Here is a 16,775-nt window from a genome sequence, read left to right as displayed (position 1 = left end):
AAATAGTCTTTTAAAACCTCTGAAAATGAAAATGGCATTGAACTGAAATGCCGGTGTCTGTACGGAAAGCTTCACTGGGACACGGCCAGGTCATCTCTCCCATCTTATGCGCGGCCGCCTTCCCGCTGCGGCTATGTTCCCGTCGCGACTGGAGGCTCCAGAAAGCCGATCGTATTTACCATTTGGCCCTTTAAGGAAAAGTTGGTCAACTCATGCAGTTTGCTGAGTGTCCTGCCCAACCTTGACTTAATTGGGTAAAATACACACGCGTGTACGAATTTTGTAGCGTCTTTTTTGGGGGGTGCTTACTTTAAACAAGCCATTGCATGTGAATTGTTTTGTATCGGCTTCGTTCTTTTATCCATCCACTGTGCCTTCCCCTCATCCTTCAAATTGTCGTCCACAGATCAGCTTCTCCATCACCCTTGTTAAAATTGCAACCGCAGCCCTCGGCCCGTCCCCTTTGCTTCGTGCAACACCCAGCACCTACTTTGTCAAACATCTCTCCATCCTTTCTCCCCCTGACCGTGGAGTGCGAGGCCCGGGGCCCGTTTTCCCTCCCCACTGCCCCCCATTTCCTGGCAGGCATGGGTTGAATGAAGGCACCCACAGATCGGGGCGCCCCAGGCGCTCAGACTCAAGCTGGGCCAGTGAGGTGTTGGGGGATGCCTGTCGTGCCCGGGTGCTGACCCCCGCCGGTCCCCGCTCTGCCTGCAGACACGGCTCCTGGTCACGCACAGCATCAGCTACCTGCCCCAGGTGGATATCATCATCGTCATGACCAGCGGCAAGATCTCGGAGATGGGCTCCTACCAGGAGCTGCTGGCCCGGGACGGCGCCTTCGCGGAGTTCCTGCGCACGTACGCCAGCAGCGAGCAGGAGCAGGCTGAGCAGGATGAAGGTAGGACGCGGGGTGCCTCGCCGGGCCCCCCACTGCCTCCCGGAGGTTCCCCCAGTACCCCCTCCAGCTGGCCTTGCCAGCCCCTTCAGGAGCTCTGAGGAAGGATCATCTTTCGGCTCTCGGGGCTGACTTGAGAGAGGGGGTCCCAGTGCCCTATGGCTGCGGCAGCGGACCTGGGCCCGGGTCCTCATCCTTCGCTGCAAGGTGGCTTTGGGGCAGCTGAGCTTCAGGGTTCTCGTGGCGGGAATGGGGACAGTGAGAATTACAGTCCTCCTGGCTCCCAAGAGGCTGTGGGAAGCGGTGACGTGTGGCATTCAGAACAGACGCTGGGGCCGGGGGACACGTGCCTGAACGCGTGTGTGGCCTGGCAGTTGGTGAGACTGGATTTGAGTCCTGTTGCTCCTTTTACCAGGGTCCTCCAGACCCTTCTGAGCCTCAGTTTCCTCACTGATAAAGCAACATAATAACAGGACAACCTCCTGGTGTTGGTGGAGAGTTAATGTGCTCGATGTCGTCCATCGAGCCTTGGGCACGGTGCCCGGCACAGAATGTTCTATGCACGACAACTGCTGTCATGATTCTCCTGGGAGGAGCGCCCATCATTCACCCCCCCACCCCCGGCACGTGGCACCGGCCAGGTCACCGCAGACCTGCCCACCCTCAGCCGCACCCCCTGTGCTCTCCAGAGCCAGCGCTCGGAAAGCCGGGGCCTCGCCCTGTCCTCATGCAGAGGCTGCTGTGGTGAGACTTCTAAGAATCTTTTCTTTCTTCTCAGTTTGATTAAAATTCAGGGGCTTGGTTTGCAACCTTCAGGCTGCCCTGTGTGTTCCTCGGTCGGACTGGAGGCTCCTCCTTTCTTCTTGGAGCTCTGACCCCACAGAGAGGGGGGAGGTCATCTGACACCTTTTCTACTTTGCCTTCAGTTGTCACTGAGAGAGGTCACGGGTCCTGCCTTGACCTCCCGCTTCCCGGAGCTCATCACAGACTCCCCATGCCTCCGGGGCACGTTCCTTTCATACTCCATCCCCAGGCAGGCCTGCGACTGTCCCCAGGGGCAGGGCTGCTGGTGTTCTGGAAATATCTGTGATGGGATGCTTGCTGAGGGCTAACCGGGGCTCCTGTTCTCTGCGAGAGTTACCTCCTTGATGCCTTTGAGCAATTCAGGAAGGAGTAGAATTGTTATTCCCAGCTCCCTGGTGAGGAAGCTAAGGCTTAGGGAAGCTGGTCCCTTCTCTGCCAGGGACACCCAGGTTCCCGTCTCTCTGAATGGGCCTGGTTGCTGAGAAAGAGCCATTTATGGTTCATCAGTATAGTCACTGAGCCAAATTTCAAATTTGGCATCTACTGTGTGTCAAATGCTTGTGTTCTTTGCCTAGGGCTGCTGTGACAACGTAGCACAGACGGTATGTCTCACACAACAGAAATGTAATCTCCCACAGTCCTGGAGGCTGGAAGCCCAAGACCTGGGTGTTGGCAGGATTGGTTCTTTCTGAGGCTCGGAGGGAGGGTCCGTTCCACGCCCCTCCCCCGGCTTCTGCGGGCCTGTGGGCAGTCTCTGACCTTCGCTGGCTTGAGGAGGCCTCACCCCCAGTATCTGCTTCGTCTGCACACAGTGTTCCCTGTGCGGGAGTCTGTCTCTGAATGTCCCCTTTCCCTCATGACGCCAGTTATGTGGGGTTAGCCCCTTCCCCCATGATCTCCTTTCAACTAATTACACCTGCAAATAACCTGTTTCCAAATACAGTCACGTTCCGAGGTCCTGGACACTTCAGGCTTCCACGTAGGAATTTGGGACAGGGGTGCAGTCCAGCCCGTGATAGTTTCGGGGAGACAGAAGTGAACAACATCTAGACAAATCCCTGTCCTCACGGAGCTTAGAATCTGGTGGGAGAGAAGGACAGGAATGAACCACGGAAGCACTTTCATAGAGCGTGAAGTGCCGTAAAGAAAAACCTGCGGATGATGAGCTGGGGTCTGAGGGGTTGGCACAAGGCAGCCCAGGGGGCTGGTCAGAGAAGTTATTTCTAAGGCGGGGACAGTGGCTTGGAAAGGAGCCAGCAAAGAGAACATCTGGGGAACAGTGTTCTGACATCGGGAACAGCAGGTGTACAAGCCTCAGGCCTGGTGTGAGGTCAGTGTGTTGAAGGAAAGAAAAAGAGCCCAGTGTGGCCAGACCACGGTGGGCAGGAGACTGGGTGGGGGGAGAGGTGGGCCTTCAGGGTGAGGTGTTTGGATTTTGGTCTCCAGGCAGGGAGAAGCTGCTGAACATCAGAGGCAGGAAGCAGCTTGTCCAAGGATGCACGGTGGCTGCTGGTGGGGTCGGGACCTCAAGTCTGGCGTCTAAGCTTCGGTCTTCTGCTGCTTCTTTCAGTGGTCTCCGTGTCTGCCCGGGGTGGGGTGGGGGCCTCATTCATTCCTCTGCTCTGGTTTGCTGCGGGGGTCCTAGTGGTTTGTACTAAGTGCCTCATGGAGATAGAGGTCACAGAACACACAATCCACATACTTAAAGTGTTGTGTGATTTTTGGTGTGTTCAGTGTCGTACAACATCACCTGAATCACCTTCAGAACATTCTCGACGCTCCTCCAGGGAACCTCGTAGCTGTTAGCCATTCCTGCACATTCTCTCCTGCCCCCCCGCCCACATCTCTCCCAAGATCTGTCTGTTCTGGACATTTCACATAAATGGACTTCTAGACCGTGCGGTGCTCTATGCCTGGCTTCCTTCCCTCCGGGTTGAGGTTCTCGTGGCTCACCTGTGAGGTAGCGTGTCTGTGTCTCATGTCGTTCTGATCCTGGGGGGCCCACTGCGTCTCGTTTTGTTCTTTCACTCATCGGTTGGTGACTGTTCGAGTCGTTTCCAGTTGTGGCTGGTACAAATTGTGCTGCCATGAACGCTAGTGGTCTTAAAAGCAAAGCATCTCTTTTTGCCAGCGTGAAGCAAGAAGTTTCTTCGGCTTTTCATTCCTGATCGGAATGAGTTCCTGCATGTCTGTGCTTTCGTGCCTGGGGAGTTCTGCCTTAAGTCTTAACCTCCTTCCTGCGGCAGAGTTGGCGCCTTCTGATGGTCAAGCCGAGGTCGTGCTGGGGAGGGCAACCTCAGGAGCACTGTATCTTACAGACTTGCTTCGGTTGGGTAAAAATGACCGTGGGTGCTTTCTCAAGCGATATGTCTGCGTTCAGCTGAATCTTCCTCCCAGAATGCATGGTCCGTCTCCCTTCTAGCCTGGTGCCCAGGGAGTGTCCTTAAACCCTGCTGACCACAGATGATTTCTCTCCCTTCCCTTCCTCTGTCGTTGCCAACAGACCCGAAGCAATTGGTGCAGAACCACAGATTGCTGCCAGTGCTTTTTCCTCCCCCCGTTTTTTTCCCTTTGGCCACATCAGCTCTTAATTTGGCAACGAAAATGCTATCTACCACCCTCGCACTGCCATGGGGTCGTTTTCCCAATCCAGCCACACACAGCCTTGCACATGAGCCCTCATGAGGCCTGTGGGTCTGAACCCAGACTGGGCAGTGAGGCCCCTCCGATACGGCATCAGGGTCCACTCTTGTTCCACTGCAGCAGACTGACTCCCAAGAGCCGATGACCTTGGATTTGTTGGAACCACATTTTTGGCTTCTCTTAAAGGGAAACTTTTTTTTTTTCCCTTGTTGGATTAATCAGGTCTTTTTTAGAACACCCAGGCTGAAGGGGGAGAGTGTTTGGTTTGGGGGGACTGTTTCCCCACCCAGGTAGGGGAGAGCAGACGTACCAGGAAATCAGCCTAGGATGGGGAGATACTGACCCCTCCCCAGGTGCACTTATTACACTGATGGGTCAGAAACTTTTTTTTTTGTCTTTTTGTCTCCCTGTTTTTTTGCCCCCAGGTGACAAAGAGTGTTACATATTGCCTCATTATCCTTTGTACTCGGAAGGTGAAGAACATTTATTTCTGTTTACTCTGGTTTATTAGGAACCTAAAGTCTGGAGCAGTGGTTTTAATCGGGGTACATTTTTGCCTCCTGGGACACATGGAAATGTCTGGAGACATTTTTGGTTGTGACCACTGCGGGGGGAGGGGATGGACTGCTGGTACGTAGAGGGTAGAGACCAGAGATGCTGCTAAGTAGCCTACCATGCACAGCACCCATGGCCCGCCCCCACCAGAAAACAGAGCATCTGTAGTGCTGAGGCTGAGAACGCTGCCATGCCCTGGCCTCGCGGTGTCCCAGTGCTTCCCTGTGGTCTGGGGAGAAGGACTGTTACTCTGACAGTGTGCCCACCTCTCAGACCCTTGCTCGATTCCTCCCTCAAGCTCGTGACTGATTTTCTCTGTCTTTCAGATCTTTGCTGAAAGATTTTTTTTTCTTTTTTTACTGATCATAAAATCAGCCCGTGCTCGCTTTAGACAGTTAGAAACTGCAGAACAATGCAGAGAACCAGGAAGAAGGCTGTCCGTCCCCTGGCCCAGCCGCAGGAGGGGCTGTCAGTGTCCGTCCTGCCTCGGCCTCCCTCCTGAGAGGACCAGCATCCACTGCACTCTCAGCCGTCAGTCCTGCTTGCTTTTCTGACCAGTGGGTCGTCAGCACCTCCCCCCATTACCGGGATCTGTCATAAACACTGAACAGCTGCAGAGAGTCCTTCGTCCACACAGCACATTCCTTTAGGCTGTCCTCAGTGGCCGTATTTCTTCCACTTGAGCATGGAGAACTTTCTGGGCCGACGCGGGTGGATCGGGCTGGGTGATGCAGCCGGTCAATTCCGTTTTTGGTCAAAAACGAAGCGTTGACTGTAAAGCGGTGACTTGGATTCTTCCCTCGAGGGAGGCTGGCCTGCTGGCCCATGCCCAAGCAGAGTTCCAGAACCTTCTTGAGGTGCTCGCTTCGGCAGCACATATACTAAAATTAGAACCTTCTTGAGAATAAACAGCGAGCTCTGAGGTGCTGGCTTTCTCAAAGTGACTGGCTAGACATGGAGACCCGGGAGTGGTACTTACTAGGTTCAAGAGCAGGGACAGTGCCAGGCTTCTCAGCATGACAGCCTCACACCTGGTACCTGGAAGCACTCAAGAAACATTTATTAGATGACAAGTTTTGGGCCTTTGCTTTAAAAACAAAAACAAAAACTTAACTATTGTCTACCATCCCTCAGCCTCTGCCCCCTTCAATTCCTCCTTCCTCTGCTTTAGTTTTCTTGGTAGCTCTGAACATTGCCTGACAGCTAATTGTGGATCTGTTCTTTTGTGTGTTCTCTCTCTCTTTCTCTCCCTTGAAGTTTAAGCCCCATGAGGGCTTTTTGGTTACCTCTATATCCCCACGACCAGAGAAGAGTGCCTGGCACATAGTAGATGCTCAGTATAATGTGTGATAATAAACAAATGAGTACATTATGCCTTGATTATTTAAGACATGTCCTATGTAAGCTTTGGGCATTAACACAACTGTGTAAATACTCAGGTTGGAAGAAAATATGCACTGATATTACCATTTCTCCAGGGCTGGTTTAGAAACCAGCTTTGTGGGCCTGGGCTTATGATGGCATCATGGTGGCCCGTGGGGTGCCCATTGTAGCACTGGAAGATCAGCTCTGCTTGTTCACTCGGCCATTCATTTGTTAGTCTGTCCATGTGCATATCAGGTTTATGCAGAGTGCCTGCTGTGTGCCATGGGGAACCTGATACTTGAGCCACTGAGTGAAAGGGTTCCCCTTGGATTGTACAGTGAACATCCTGTGCAACCACACATGGCCATCTGATGTGTCTGGAGCTGAGAATAAAGTAGTGGGTAAGACCTACTCTGTTCTCAAGAGCTCACAGTCTTGAGGGTGTCTCCCCTCTATTGGGGGAGACATATGCCAAATAACCAAGGGTGCAGTGGTGCTCAATGCAGTGATGGAAGCAAGCCTGGGGGGCTGTGAGAACTCTGAGAAGGCATCCTCGTCCCAGCCTGGGAGGGCCCAAGATAACATCTGTGCCAAACCACCTTCTCTTCCCCTTTTCTTGGCTCCATGTGCGTCTGGCTCAGAAGGCAGTGTACAGCCCAGGCCCTGCTCATAAACAGCATCTGTCATCAAAGATCTGAAGGTTGTGAGCCAGAGCCAAGGCCTGTGCTGTCTTGTCTCCCAGCCGCCACACCTGCCCTGCCCGGCTGTAGCTCTTGACTCTTTTCCTTCTGCTGCTGTGAAACCAGGTGTAGAGTCTGAGGGTTGGCCTGCCTTTTTCTAGATCTTCTTATGTCTAAACACATTTATCATCTTTAGCGAAAGAGCTGGCCCCATGCAGTGTGCTTGTTGGGACCATCCCAGTACGTGTGGGATGGGGATACTGAGGGTGGCAGGTGCCTTGGCCATCTCTGCTCCTCAGCCTTAGGAGAGGACCTCCATCCATCCCCTCTGGGCATTTAAATGGCGGTTCCAGGAGGGAGTGTTGGCTTGGTTCTTAATACTTCCTGGATCTCGTGAATTCTCAGGTGGCAAAGTGGTGGTTGAGGTAGGGGAAGGTCAGTGACCTGGGGGTTACAAGTAGCTGTGCTTGCAGGAGGAGGATGTGGGCAGACCAGGCCTGGTGCTGTGTATTCAGAAAGAGGCCCTTGACCATCTGTATTTCTGTCCCCTTCCATTCATCCAGCACTTCTGGGCACCTACTATGTGCCACACTTTGCAGTGGGCACTTGGGGAGATGGTCTGAACCCCCAGATCTCTTGTTCCTCAGCTGGGAGGCCTGGGCAAAGCGTTACTGTTCTGTAGGTCAGAGGGCCGTGATGAGCATGCCTTGGCGGAGATCCTCTTCGCAGAATGCTTGGCACATAGTGGGTGGACAGTGAATGGCCCGCCGTGTGACCATCACGATCCCCCTGTCACCTCCTGGGCATGGTCAGGACCCCGGCAGACCAAAGTAGGACAGGGCGATGCGTGCCTGATGGAATTACTACAGGTGGCCGTGGGCACGCAGGGGGACGGGGGTGGGGGATGTCTTCTAGCAGAGTTTCACTGTGGAAGGCTGCCCCAGATCCCTCTGGTGAGGCAAAGGCATGAACCAGCCGCCGGGGCGGACCCATCCCTCCTGCCTGCCGCAGCAGCGTGCAGCTGAGGGTCAGAGGGCTCTTTTGTAAGCCACAGAAGCTGGCTCCTGCCTCTTCAACAAGGGTATTTCCTGGAAGGGGAAGCAGATCCCTCAGAAATCAGAGGCCAGACGGAACAAGGACTCAGGAAATGGGAACTCCGGGAATCAGACACCTTTAGGACAGATCAGCCAGAACTGTCTTCGGTCCTCAGGGCCCCTGATGGTTCATAGTCCTGGGGAAGGGACTCTGATGGGCTGACCTTGGGTCTGCCAAGACAGTAGGAAGAGGGAAGAGCTGATTCCTTGCAAAGAAGGCGGACGGAGAGGTGGACCGACCCATGTTCCCATTGCCTTCTAGGATTCTTGGTCCCTCCCCTTGCAGAGGAGAATTTTCCAGCTGTCCCCACAGGTGTATCAATCTGTGGGCTAATTGGGTGGGGAAAGGGGGTTATGGGAGGCCCCCGTGAGGTCTCCCACAGACCTTATGGCTCATCCTGAGTGAGGAACAGAAGGGAAGCCTGCAGCTTACAGAGGCTGGCCTGCATAGCCAGGTGGGAGCAAGGAGCTCTCTGGAGCCCCTGCCATGGGGCTAGGTCTCTGGGAATGTTTTCAAGCACCCCTGCCCGGGCACAGAGAGAGTTGGTCAAGGCCAGGCCTGCGCCTCCAGTGCAGTGAGCCCGGACTGCATACTCTGCATCGAAAGCCCTGCTTGTTGTTATTCTTCTTTTTTGGTTAAATTTAGTTCTCTATTTTTCTAAATTTAAGCAGAAAAGATGCTGCCGTTAAAAAAGAAACGTGTAAAGCGATGAATTTCTATCTTGGCTACGGGCCAGAATTACCCATAGAACGTGTTTAATAAGGCGAGTAGTGCCAAGCCCACATGTGGCCTCACTCATCCTCCCACTTACAAAAGGAGCAGCTGTGGTCACTTGCCCTTCGAGTCTCAGAGATGTTTATTGCTTCCCTTCCACACACAGCTAGACAGGGAGAGAGCACTCCGTTCCTGACTGCATTCTCACTCTGCATGGGGGCCCGGCCTCGCTGCACGCAGACTCTGGCAGGAACCAGAGCCGGGCCAGGGGCATCCCTGGGTGCGCAGGTGCCTGCGTCGTTCACAACCAAGATGGCAAATCACCGGTTCAGAGTTGCCCCGCCCCCAACCGCACCCCCCATGGTGCTCCGCCCCGCTGTCTGTTCTTCTGTTTCTTCCGTGACTGTCATCCGAAAGAGCCTGTCTTTATGCATTTGATATCAGTTCGTGTTCTGTCAGCGTGTTCCCAGAGTCACCCTGTCACTGCCAGAGCTGCATAGTAGTCCCCTTCTGCGACTTCTCCCCTGCACACCCTCCCCTCCTCTTCCGGGCCAGCTCTGGGGAGCCCTACGCCACATCTCTGCTGGAGGCTTTCTCTCTCCTGGCACCAGTGTGAGATCAGAGCCGGGCTGGCGTAATGATGACGCATCCCTGAGTGGTTGGAATAATGAAGGGAGATGATGTGTTTCAGCAGAGCACAGGGCCGCCACGCATTCAGTGTTAGCCACTGTCAGTGAGGTTCTGGGGATGAGCGTTGATGCCGGGGGTGTGATTCCTGGGACTGGGGCCGCCGGATGGCTGGTGTGCCTCAGGGTGGCTCTACCTGTTGTTGAAGGAAATGGCAGTGCTCCAGGTAACCTCTACCCCAGACTTCTGGGCCTCCCCGTGGTCTGGGTTAACTCTTGGCACTGGGGCGCAGGGCGGGGTACCCTCTGGGACCCGCCTGTTGGCTGACGCCCTTGTCAAAACTGGGGGGTGCTTGACTATCACCCTTGTTTGGGTTGCTTGGGGACCAGACGGCTGTGTGCTCTTCCCCACCTGGCTCTTTGCATCCTGGCCCCTTGGACTAAGTTCTGTGCGACTCTGATGCTGTCAACCGAGCTATGTTATACCTGTCGCCTGCCGCTGGGATAGCCACATACTCAGGCCCAGCCTCCGACGCTCCTGGGACCCTCGGGATGCTTGCAAGTCACTGTCTCTGCCCCCACGGAAGCCAGCTGGCTCTACAGGCCTCTTGCCCCTGTGTCAGGAGCCTGTCTGTGGCCTCAGCCAAGCATGTCTTGCTTCCTGAGCTTCCTGGTGGCCAGGTTATCTGCCATGTCCCATCCAAGTGACAGGTTTTCCTAAATGCCTGTGGTCTTGGCGTCCAGCTCGGGAAACCACAACTTCCCCCTTTCCTCTCTCCTGCCAGGGTTGACAAGTGTCAGCAGTCCAGGGAAGGAGGGGAAGCAGATGGAGAATGGCATGCTGGTGACGGATGTCGCAGGAAAACAGCTGCAGAGGTATGAGCGGAGAGGGACACCTGTTGGTGTAGACTCTGCAGGTCCCTGCTTCTGTCCCCTGCCTGCGGGGAGAGAAAAGGAACAAGGGTACCAGCAGCTTGTGTGACCTACTGAAGAATGCCTGAGTTCCCCGGGGTCCTGGAAGATGGAGGTTTTCTGCCTCCTTCCCCAAATAGCTATGGGGCCTCATGTTTCAGAGGCCTGAAGGAGGGTAGGGTGCCACACTGCTCTCCTCGGGGGCCACGGCTCACACAGGCCTCAGGAGGTAACCGTCTGTCTGCACTTGGGATGCTCAAGGTCCCTGCAAGAGGTGGGTCTCTGCTCAAGTCATTGAGAGGGGCCTACAGTGTTCAGGCCTTTAGGGCCAGCATGTGAACCAAAATAGTCACAGTAGTAGTGACCATGACGCTGTACGTACCCTTCGGAGCCAGGCACGGTGCCAAGCCCTGTGCAGTCTCTTGAACCTGCAGGTGGTGACTCCTGTCTACCCACTTGATAGGTGAGCAAGTGGAGTGCTCTCCCCAAGTCACACAGCCAGACGGAAGCTGAGCTTGGACTTGAACCCAAGCCCTGCCTCTGAGCCAGCGCTCCCAAGTTCTGTGCTTTTGCTGCTGTAAAGGAGGTTGCTCTCAGCTAGATTCTTAAGGATTTAGTGGGCAGCTTTCTGTGGACTTTGTGGCTTACCCGCTCTGTGCCTCAGTTTCCTTACCTGTCAGATAGGGTCTGTGGTGTGCCTACCGCAGAGGGCTGGGGGTAGGCCCTCCATGCATAGCGCATGTGACACACTTAGCACAGTGCTTTTCCTCCCTCAGTACCCAGTAAAGAGCACTCACACTATTGCTTGTGCTGGGGCTGCCTGCAGTCACTTCCCTGGCGTCAGGAGGTTTCACAGAAATGAGGCTGGGGACGAACCCAGACGAAACTGGCGTGAGCAGCTCTGCCCTTTTGAACACTGCCCACGGTACCCTCCTAGAATCTGATTTTTTTTTTTTTTCAAGATTTTATTTATTAGAGAGAGTGCTAGTGGGGCAGAGGGAGAGAGTTTGGAGGGGCAGGGGGAGAGAATCTCAAGCAAACCTTGCACTTAGCACGGAGCCCAGTGTGGGGCTCGATCCTCAGTACCCGGAGATCATGACCTCAGCTGAAACCAAGGGTGGGGCGCCCCGACTCTGGTTTTTATCCTATGGGATAGGTGGAAATATCTCCCCCTCTGTTGGTGCACCTGTCAAGGTGGTGAGCTGGGTGTATGTGTGTGAATCACGTAGAATAGGGTCTCGCCCAGGGCGTGCAGGAGCACTGCCGGGGTTCAGGCAGGTGGCCAGTGGGATCAGTCATGGTTGCTGCCTTCTGAGAATTTGCTAGGAAAACCGAGACAAGGCAGCACCTCCAAGTGGTCCTGGGACCTAGGGGCGGTGACGGTGAGAGGCTGGCTGGGGAGAACCGTGGGTGGACTGAGCACAAGCACAGGGAGCACTGGGCATATCGGTTGCTATGTAACAGATGACTTCGAAGTCTGTGGCTTGGGAAGTCTGGGCACAGCTCAGCTGGCTCCTCCACTCTGGGCCTTGCACAAGTCACAGCAGGTGTCTGCCAGGCTGGGGCCTCATCTGAAGATGAGGAAGGATCCGCTTCGAAGCTTACACGGCTGTTGGCAGGATTCCATTCCTTTGGGCCTGTATTACCATCTTCGCTTCCTAACTGGAGCCCCCTGTTCCCAGCATCCCGGGCCTCCAGCCTGCGAGCTTGCTTCATTGACACATGCAAACCAAGAAGGTGCAAGGGAGCGTTAGCAAGCAGGATGGAAGTCACACCCCGTCCCTTTGCCCTTGTGGGTCTGAGCCGTGGCCGAGAGTGTTCCTACACGTGTGCCCACACGTGTGCACACAGCACACCCCCATCCACCCGTGTCATTCGCCAGGGTCACAAATCGGCAGGTGGATGGACTGGCTTGAGGAGGTCTCCAAAGAGAGCTTGGGGCCATGTGATCTGTGATAATGTGTCTTGATCTGTATAAAGCTGATGACCCCATGTGCCTTGGTTTCCCCAGACAGCTCAGCAACTCCTCCTCCTACAGCAGGGACGTTAGCCACCACCACACCAGCACGGCTGAGCTGCAGAAAGCCGGGGCCAAGAAAGAGGACGCGTGGAAGCTGGTGGAGGCAGACAAGGCACAAACAGGGCAGGTGAGGGCCGGCTGCCCCGGAGAGGGCTGTGGCTCAAGTCACTGCACACCAGGTCCTTGCAGAACGCTTCGTGGATGTTGCATCTTGTCTCTCCACGAGCCTGTGAAAGGGCTCTTTTCCGGTGCCGGAAACAGGCGGCAGAGCCTAGATGACTTGCCCAAGGTCACCGTCAAGGGGCAGCAGAGTTAGAATGGGAACCCTGGCGGTCTGACTCCAGGGCTGGCGGCGTTTGGAGCCTCTGCCGTACTGACCGCCACCTCCTCCGAGCAGCTGGGGGCCTCTGCTGGTTCTGGGTAACCCGGATGCTTTATACCACGCCTTCCCACGGTGCGGGAAGTTGTAGATCAGATGAAGTTCTCTGTGAGATAACACCTCTGTCACTTCACCTCATGTGACTGTGTGTGTGTGTGTGTGTGCGCGCGCACGTACATGTGTGTGGTGGGATTCGTGTGCTTCTGTTTCTCTGGCCGCCCTAATGATTCCAATGTGAGAAAGTCTGAGTTCGGTGCCCGTTTCTGTTTCTCATGTGTCTCAGTCCATTGGGGCTGCTCTAACAGAAATCCATGGGCCGGGTGACTCAGGAGCAACCCACTTTTACTGCCCACACGTCCTAGAGGCTGGCCAGCACTTGTGGCGCCCGGCGAGGGCTCGCTCCGAGGGAGGCTCAGGGACCGCAGTCTGCTGCCCGTGTCCTCAGTGTTGGGAAGGGGTGAGGGAGCTCTCCGGAGCCCCTTTGTTAAAGGCACTAATCCCACTGTGAGGGCTCCATCCTCACGATCTGACCGCTTCCCACCGGCCCCTCCTCTGCGTACATCACACCAGAGGTTAGAGTCCCAGCACACAAACTTGGAGGGACGCGGTGTTCAAGTCCACAGTGCTAAGAAATTGCCAGCTTCTCTCTGTCACCGGGAGAATTGCTTTCAAGCTCTTGTTTTGTTGTATGTGTTTTACAGTCCTCTATTTTGGGCACGTGTCAGTAATTTTCCATTTATGGTAATGATCCCAAGTTTATTTTTAAAAATGCATGTGGTATGTTTAAAAAAAAAATAGGGAATAGAACATTTAAAAGAAGAATAAGTACACACAGAAACAAGCCACCCCTGAGAGGTGGCGCAGGAACGCGAGAGGTCGGGATGCTTCTCTTGCATCTGCCTGGATGTATGTGGAATCCTGCACGGCGCCAGCCCTGCTCTGTAATTACGCGTCGATCTGGTCGCCGAGAGCCTGTCTTGCCACTTGACTGGGAGCTCCATAAGGGCAGAGACCTTGACTTTATCTCGTGCTGACTTTGTCAAGTAACGAAGGGGGATGTGCCATGAGTACGAGCGTAGGCGGGGGTCGGGGGACAGGATGGCCCAGCTGCTGCCGGAGTGCCTGCCCTCGGGGGTGCGGTGGCGGGAGCACCTGCACAAGCCTTCTCTCCCCGGCTCTGCAGGTCAAGCTGTCCGTGTACTGGGACTACATGAAGGCGATCGGACTTTTCATCTCCTTTCTGAGCATCTTCCTTTTCCTGTGTAACCACGTTGCTGCTCTGGCCTCTAACTATTGGCTCAGCCTCTGGACCGATGACCCCATCGTCAACGGGACCCAGGAGCACACTAAAGTCCGGCTGAGCGTCTATGGAGCCCTGGGCATTTCGCAAGGTGGGGGCCCCTCCCCTGGCCAATTTGAACACTTGGAACGGTTTCTTCCATGTCTTATTATGGAGTTTAGTCTCCCCGTTTGTGAGTGTTTTCTGGACCCCTCAAACTAAGCCAAACTCACATGAACAGTACCTATCCCTTAGCAGACACTCAGATACTTACAGAGTGATTATTTCTTGAGTGCTTTGTTTCACAGGCCCCTAGGAGATGGAGAGATGCTCTCGACATGCCCATTTCACAGATGAGCAAAGTTGAGAACAGCAGCCCCCCTGACCCACCCTGGAGCATTGGCGGGCAATGCCCCCTCGCCCCTTGTTGCTCTGCAAGGGGCTTCTGTAGACTCTAATTTGTGGGCTTCTCTGTGCCATCTGAGGGTGGGAATTGGGTCAGTCTGGTGGTTCTTGGTGCAGACTGTGCTGTCCCACGGGGACATCTAGCCATGTCTGGAGGTCCTTAGAGCCATCACCGCTTTGATTGGGGGTGTTCCTGGCGTGCAGAGGCCAGGGATGTCGCTGGGCAGCCCGCAGTGCTCAGCACAGCCCCCATAACAGAGAATGATCTGTCCTTAAATGTCAGCAATGAGGAAGTTGAGAAACCCTGTTTACCCTTCCGTTGGGCCCATGAAGGTCCCCAAACACAGCAGCATTAATAGTGACAGCCGCTATGAGCCCTTCCTCAGTGTCTGCTTATGTTCTGGACACTTCTATGGGTTTTTGCAGACCAGGGCCGAGAGGTAGCAGCTACCGTTTCCCCCATTTTAGAAATACATCACAGAAAGTTCTGTTGCATGGCACTGGCCTGGAGGAGTGTGGGACAGGGAATATCAGCATGACCTTGGAGCAGCTGCCTGGATCAGAACCGCAGCTCTGCTGCCAGTTGGCTGACTCTGTCGAGGGCAAAGGAGTTCACCTGTCTGACCTTGAGTGTCCTCCATAAAATGGGTGCTAAGAGGCTTTACATGGAGTCAGTGTGAGAAGTAGATGCACGTAAAACTCCTGCATAGTGTTGAATCTATAGTGAGTCCTCAGTAAACAGTAGGCACTACTGTCCTCCTCGTCATGGTCGTCATTCTTAGAAGCTGAGAGTCTTAGAAGCTTGTGTCCGCACGGCCACTCCTTCCTGCCCCCGGCCCTTGTCCCATCGCGGTGTTTACCGTGAGAGTATTTGTAGGTATCTCGGTGTTCGGCTACTCCATGGTGGTCTCCATCGGGGGCATCTTCGCTTCCCGCCGCCTGCATCTGGACCTGCTACACAACGTCTTCCGGTCCCCCATGAGCTTCTTCGAGCGCACCCCCAGCGGGAACCTGGTGAACCGCTTCTCCAAGGAGCTGGACACGGTGGACTCAATGATCCCGCAGGTCATCAAGATGTTCATGGGCTCCCTGTTCAACGTCATCGGCGCCTGCATCATCATCCTGCTGGCCACGCCCATGGCCGCCATCATCATCCCGCCGCTGGGCCTCATCTACTTCTTCGTCCAGGTGAGAGGTGGGGTCTCGGGGAGCAGGAGGGCCCCTGCTGTGTACACTACTTCCGTGTGAGCTAAGGGGTCACTTCACCTGACCATTTCCCCACCTTGGAGTTGTTGGGGATTTCCTGGAGGAAGGTTGGATTTGTTTTTGTCCACTTTAATACCTATCAGAGCGTGTGTGTGTGTGTGTGTATATATATAAATTATAAAAATTTATAACAAAAATAGCGTATAGCAATTATACTACTATTAAAATTAAGAGTGTTATGAAATTCTTTAGGTTGTAAGCCCCCTGCAGAAAGTGGAGATGTGAGCAATAGCACCTTAAGCAGGATAGACATCTGTCTTTCTCTCTCCCAGTAGAAATGTAGAAGTGGGCCGTTCAGGGCTGGTACAGTAAGTCTCTTACTATCCTGGACTGTTAATATCACTGCTTTTTTTTTTTCTTCTCCCGTCCTCACATAAGCCTTCATTCTTAAGTTGATCTCCTGGCCCACGGCAGCTGCTAAAGCTCCAGCCATCAATCTGTAGTTCAGAAAACAAAACCAAGGAAAGGGAACAGAGCAAGGGAGCATGTGACCGCTGAGTCCTTGTGGCCCCTTAGGTTACTGCAGCATAAACGGTGCTTGCAGCTGTAGGTGAGCGTGTCGAGGGCCTGGTGGCAGAGCTGGGAGTGCGAACTCACGTCTCTCTGTTGTGTTGGTGACCTCAATGCTGCACTGCCCCTTTTTGCCCTGAAAAGCTTAGCAGCAGCACAGTTGCCAGGGGATTAGTTGTTTAGATGGGAGCCTAATGACTGCAGCCCGGAAGAGGAGTGAGAACTGCGAAGCGCTCCATATTCAGGCTGCACTGTGTCTGCTCGTGCCAGGTCCAGAGGCCTCGGTCCAGCCCGCCACACCCCCACACTCCACCACGTTGCGGCCCAGTGGTTGGGGAGTAGAAACGCAGGTGGAACCACAGCAAGCGAGTCTGGTTCTCGCACCCTCGTTGTGTTATCCTTAAACGGGTGCCAGCTTTTTTAGAAACTTCGATCTGCTGCATTTGCAAAAAATATGACCTTTGTTCATACCCTTGCTGTGCATTTCCCTGAGGCACCCAGTTCAGAAGAACCAAACGGGCCACTTGCTGCATTTACAGCAGCTCACACAGCTGCCAGCAGCAGGACCTTGAGCCGCTGTGCAGCCATTCTGTGATGGGATCTGCTATCCGTGAGCCGGACGAT

The 16,775-nt window shown here is 54.4% G+C and overlaps 1 protein-coding gene across 2 annotated transcripts in view; it reads left to right on the top strand.

Moving 5' to 3' along the window:
* The window catches only part of ABCC1 (ATP binding cassette subfamily C member 1), a 127,475-nt gene that overhangs the window by 97,082 nt on the left and 13,618 nt on the right, over window positions 1-16,775 (top strand). For both annotated transcript variants that reach the window (XR_006604377.1, XM_045072205.1), the window contains exons 19-23: window positions 718-901; window positions 10,166-10,256; window positions 12,304-12,439; window positions 13,875-14,082; window positions 15,253-15,563. Coding sequence is in view for 1 of the 2 variants with exons in the window: in XM_045072205.1 (XP_044928140.1) it covers window positions 718-901; window positions 10,166-10,256; window positions 12,304-12,439; window positions 13,875-14,082; window positions 15,253-15,563 (930 nt within the window). In the remaining variant the exon portion in view is untranslated. The remainder of the gene's footprint in view (window positions 1-717; window positions 902-10,165; window positions 10,257-12,303; window positions 12,440-13,874; window positions 14,083-15,252; window positions 15,564-16,775) is intronic.

Source organism: Mustela putorius, unplaced genomic scaffold (assembly GCF_011764305.1).
Source record: "Mustela putorius furo isolate JIRA1106 unplaced genomic scaffold, ASM1176430v1.1 tig00004007_pilon_pilon_pilon, whole genome shotgun sequence".
Classification (NCBI taxonomy): Eukaryota; Metazoa; Chordata; class Mammalia; order Carnivora; family Mustelidae; genus Mustela; species Mustela putorius.
This window is presented reverse-complemented; position numbering and strand designations above follow the sequence as displayed.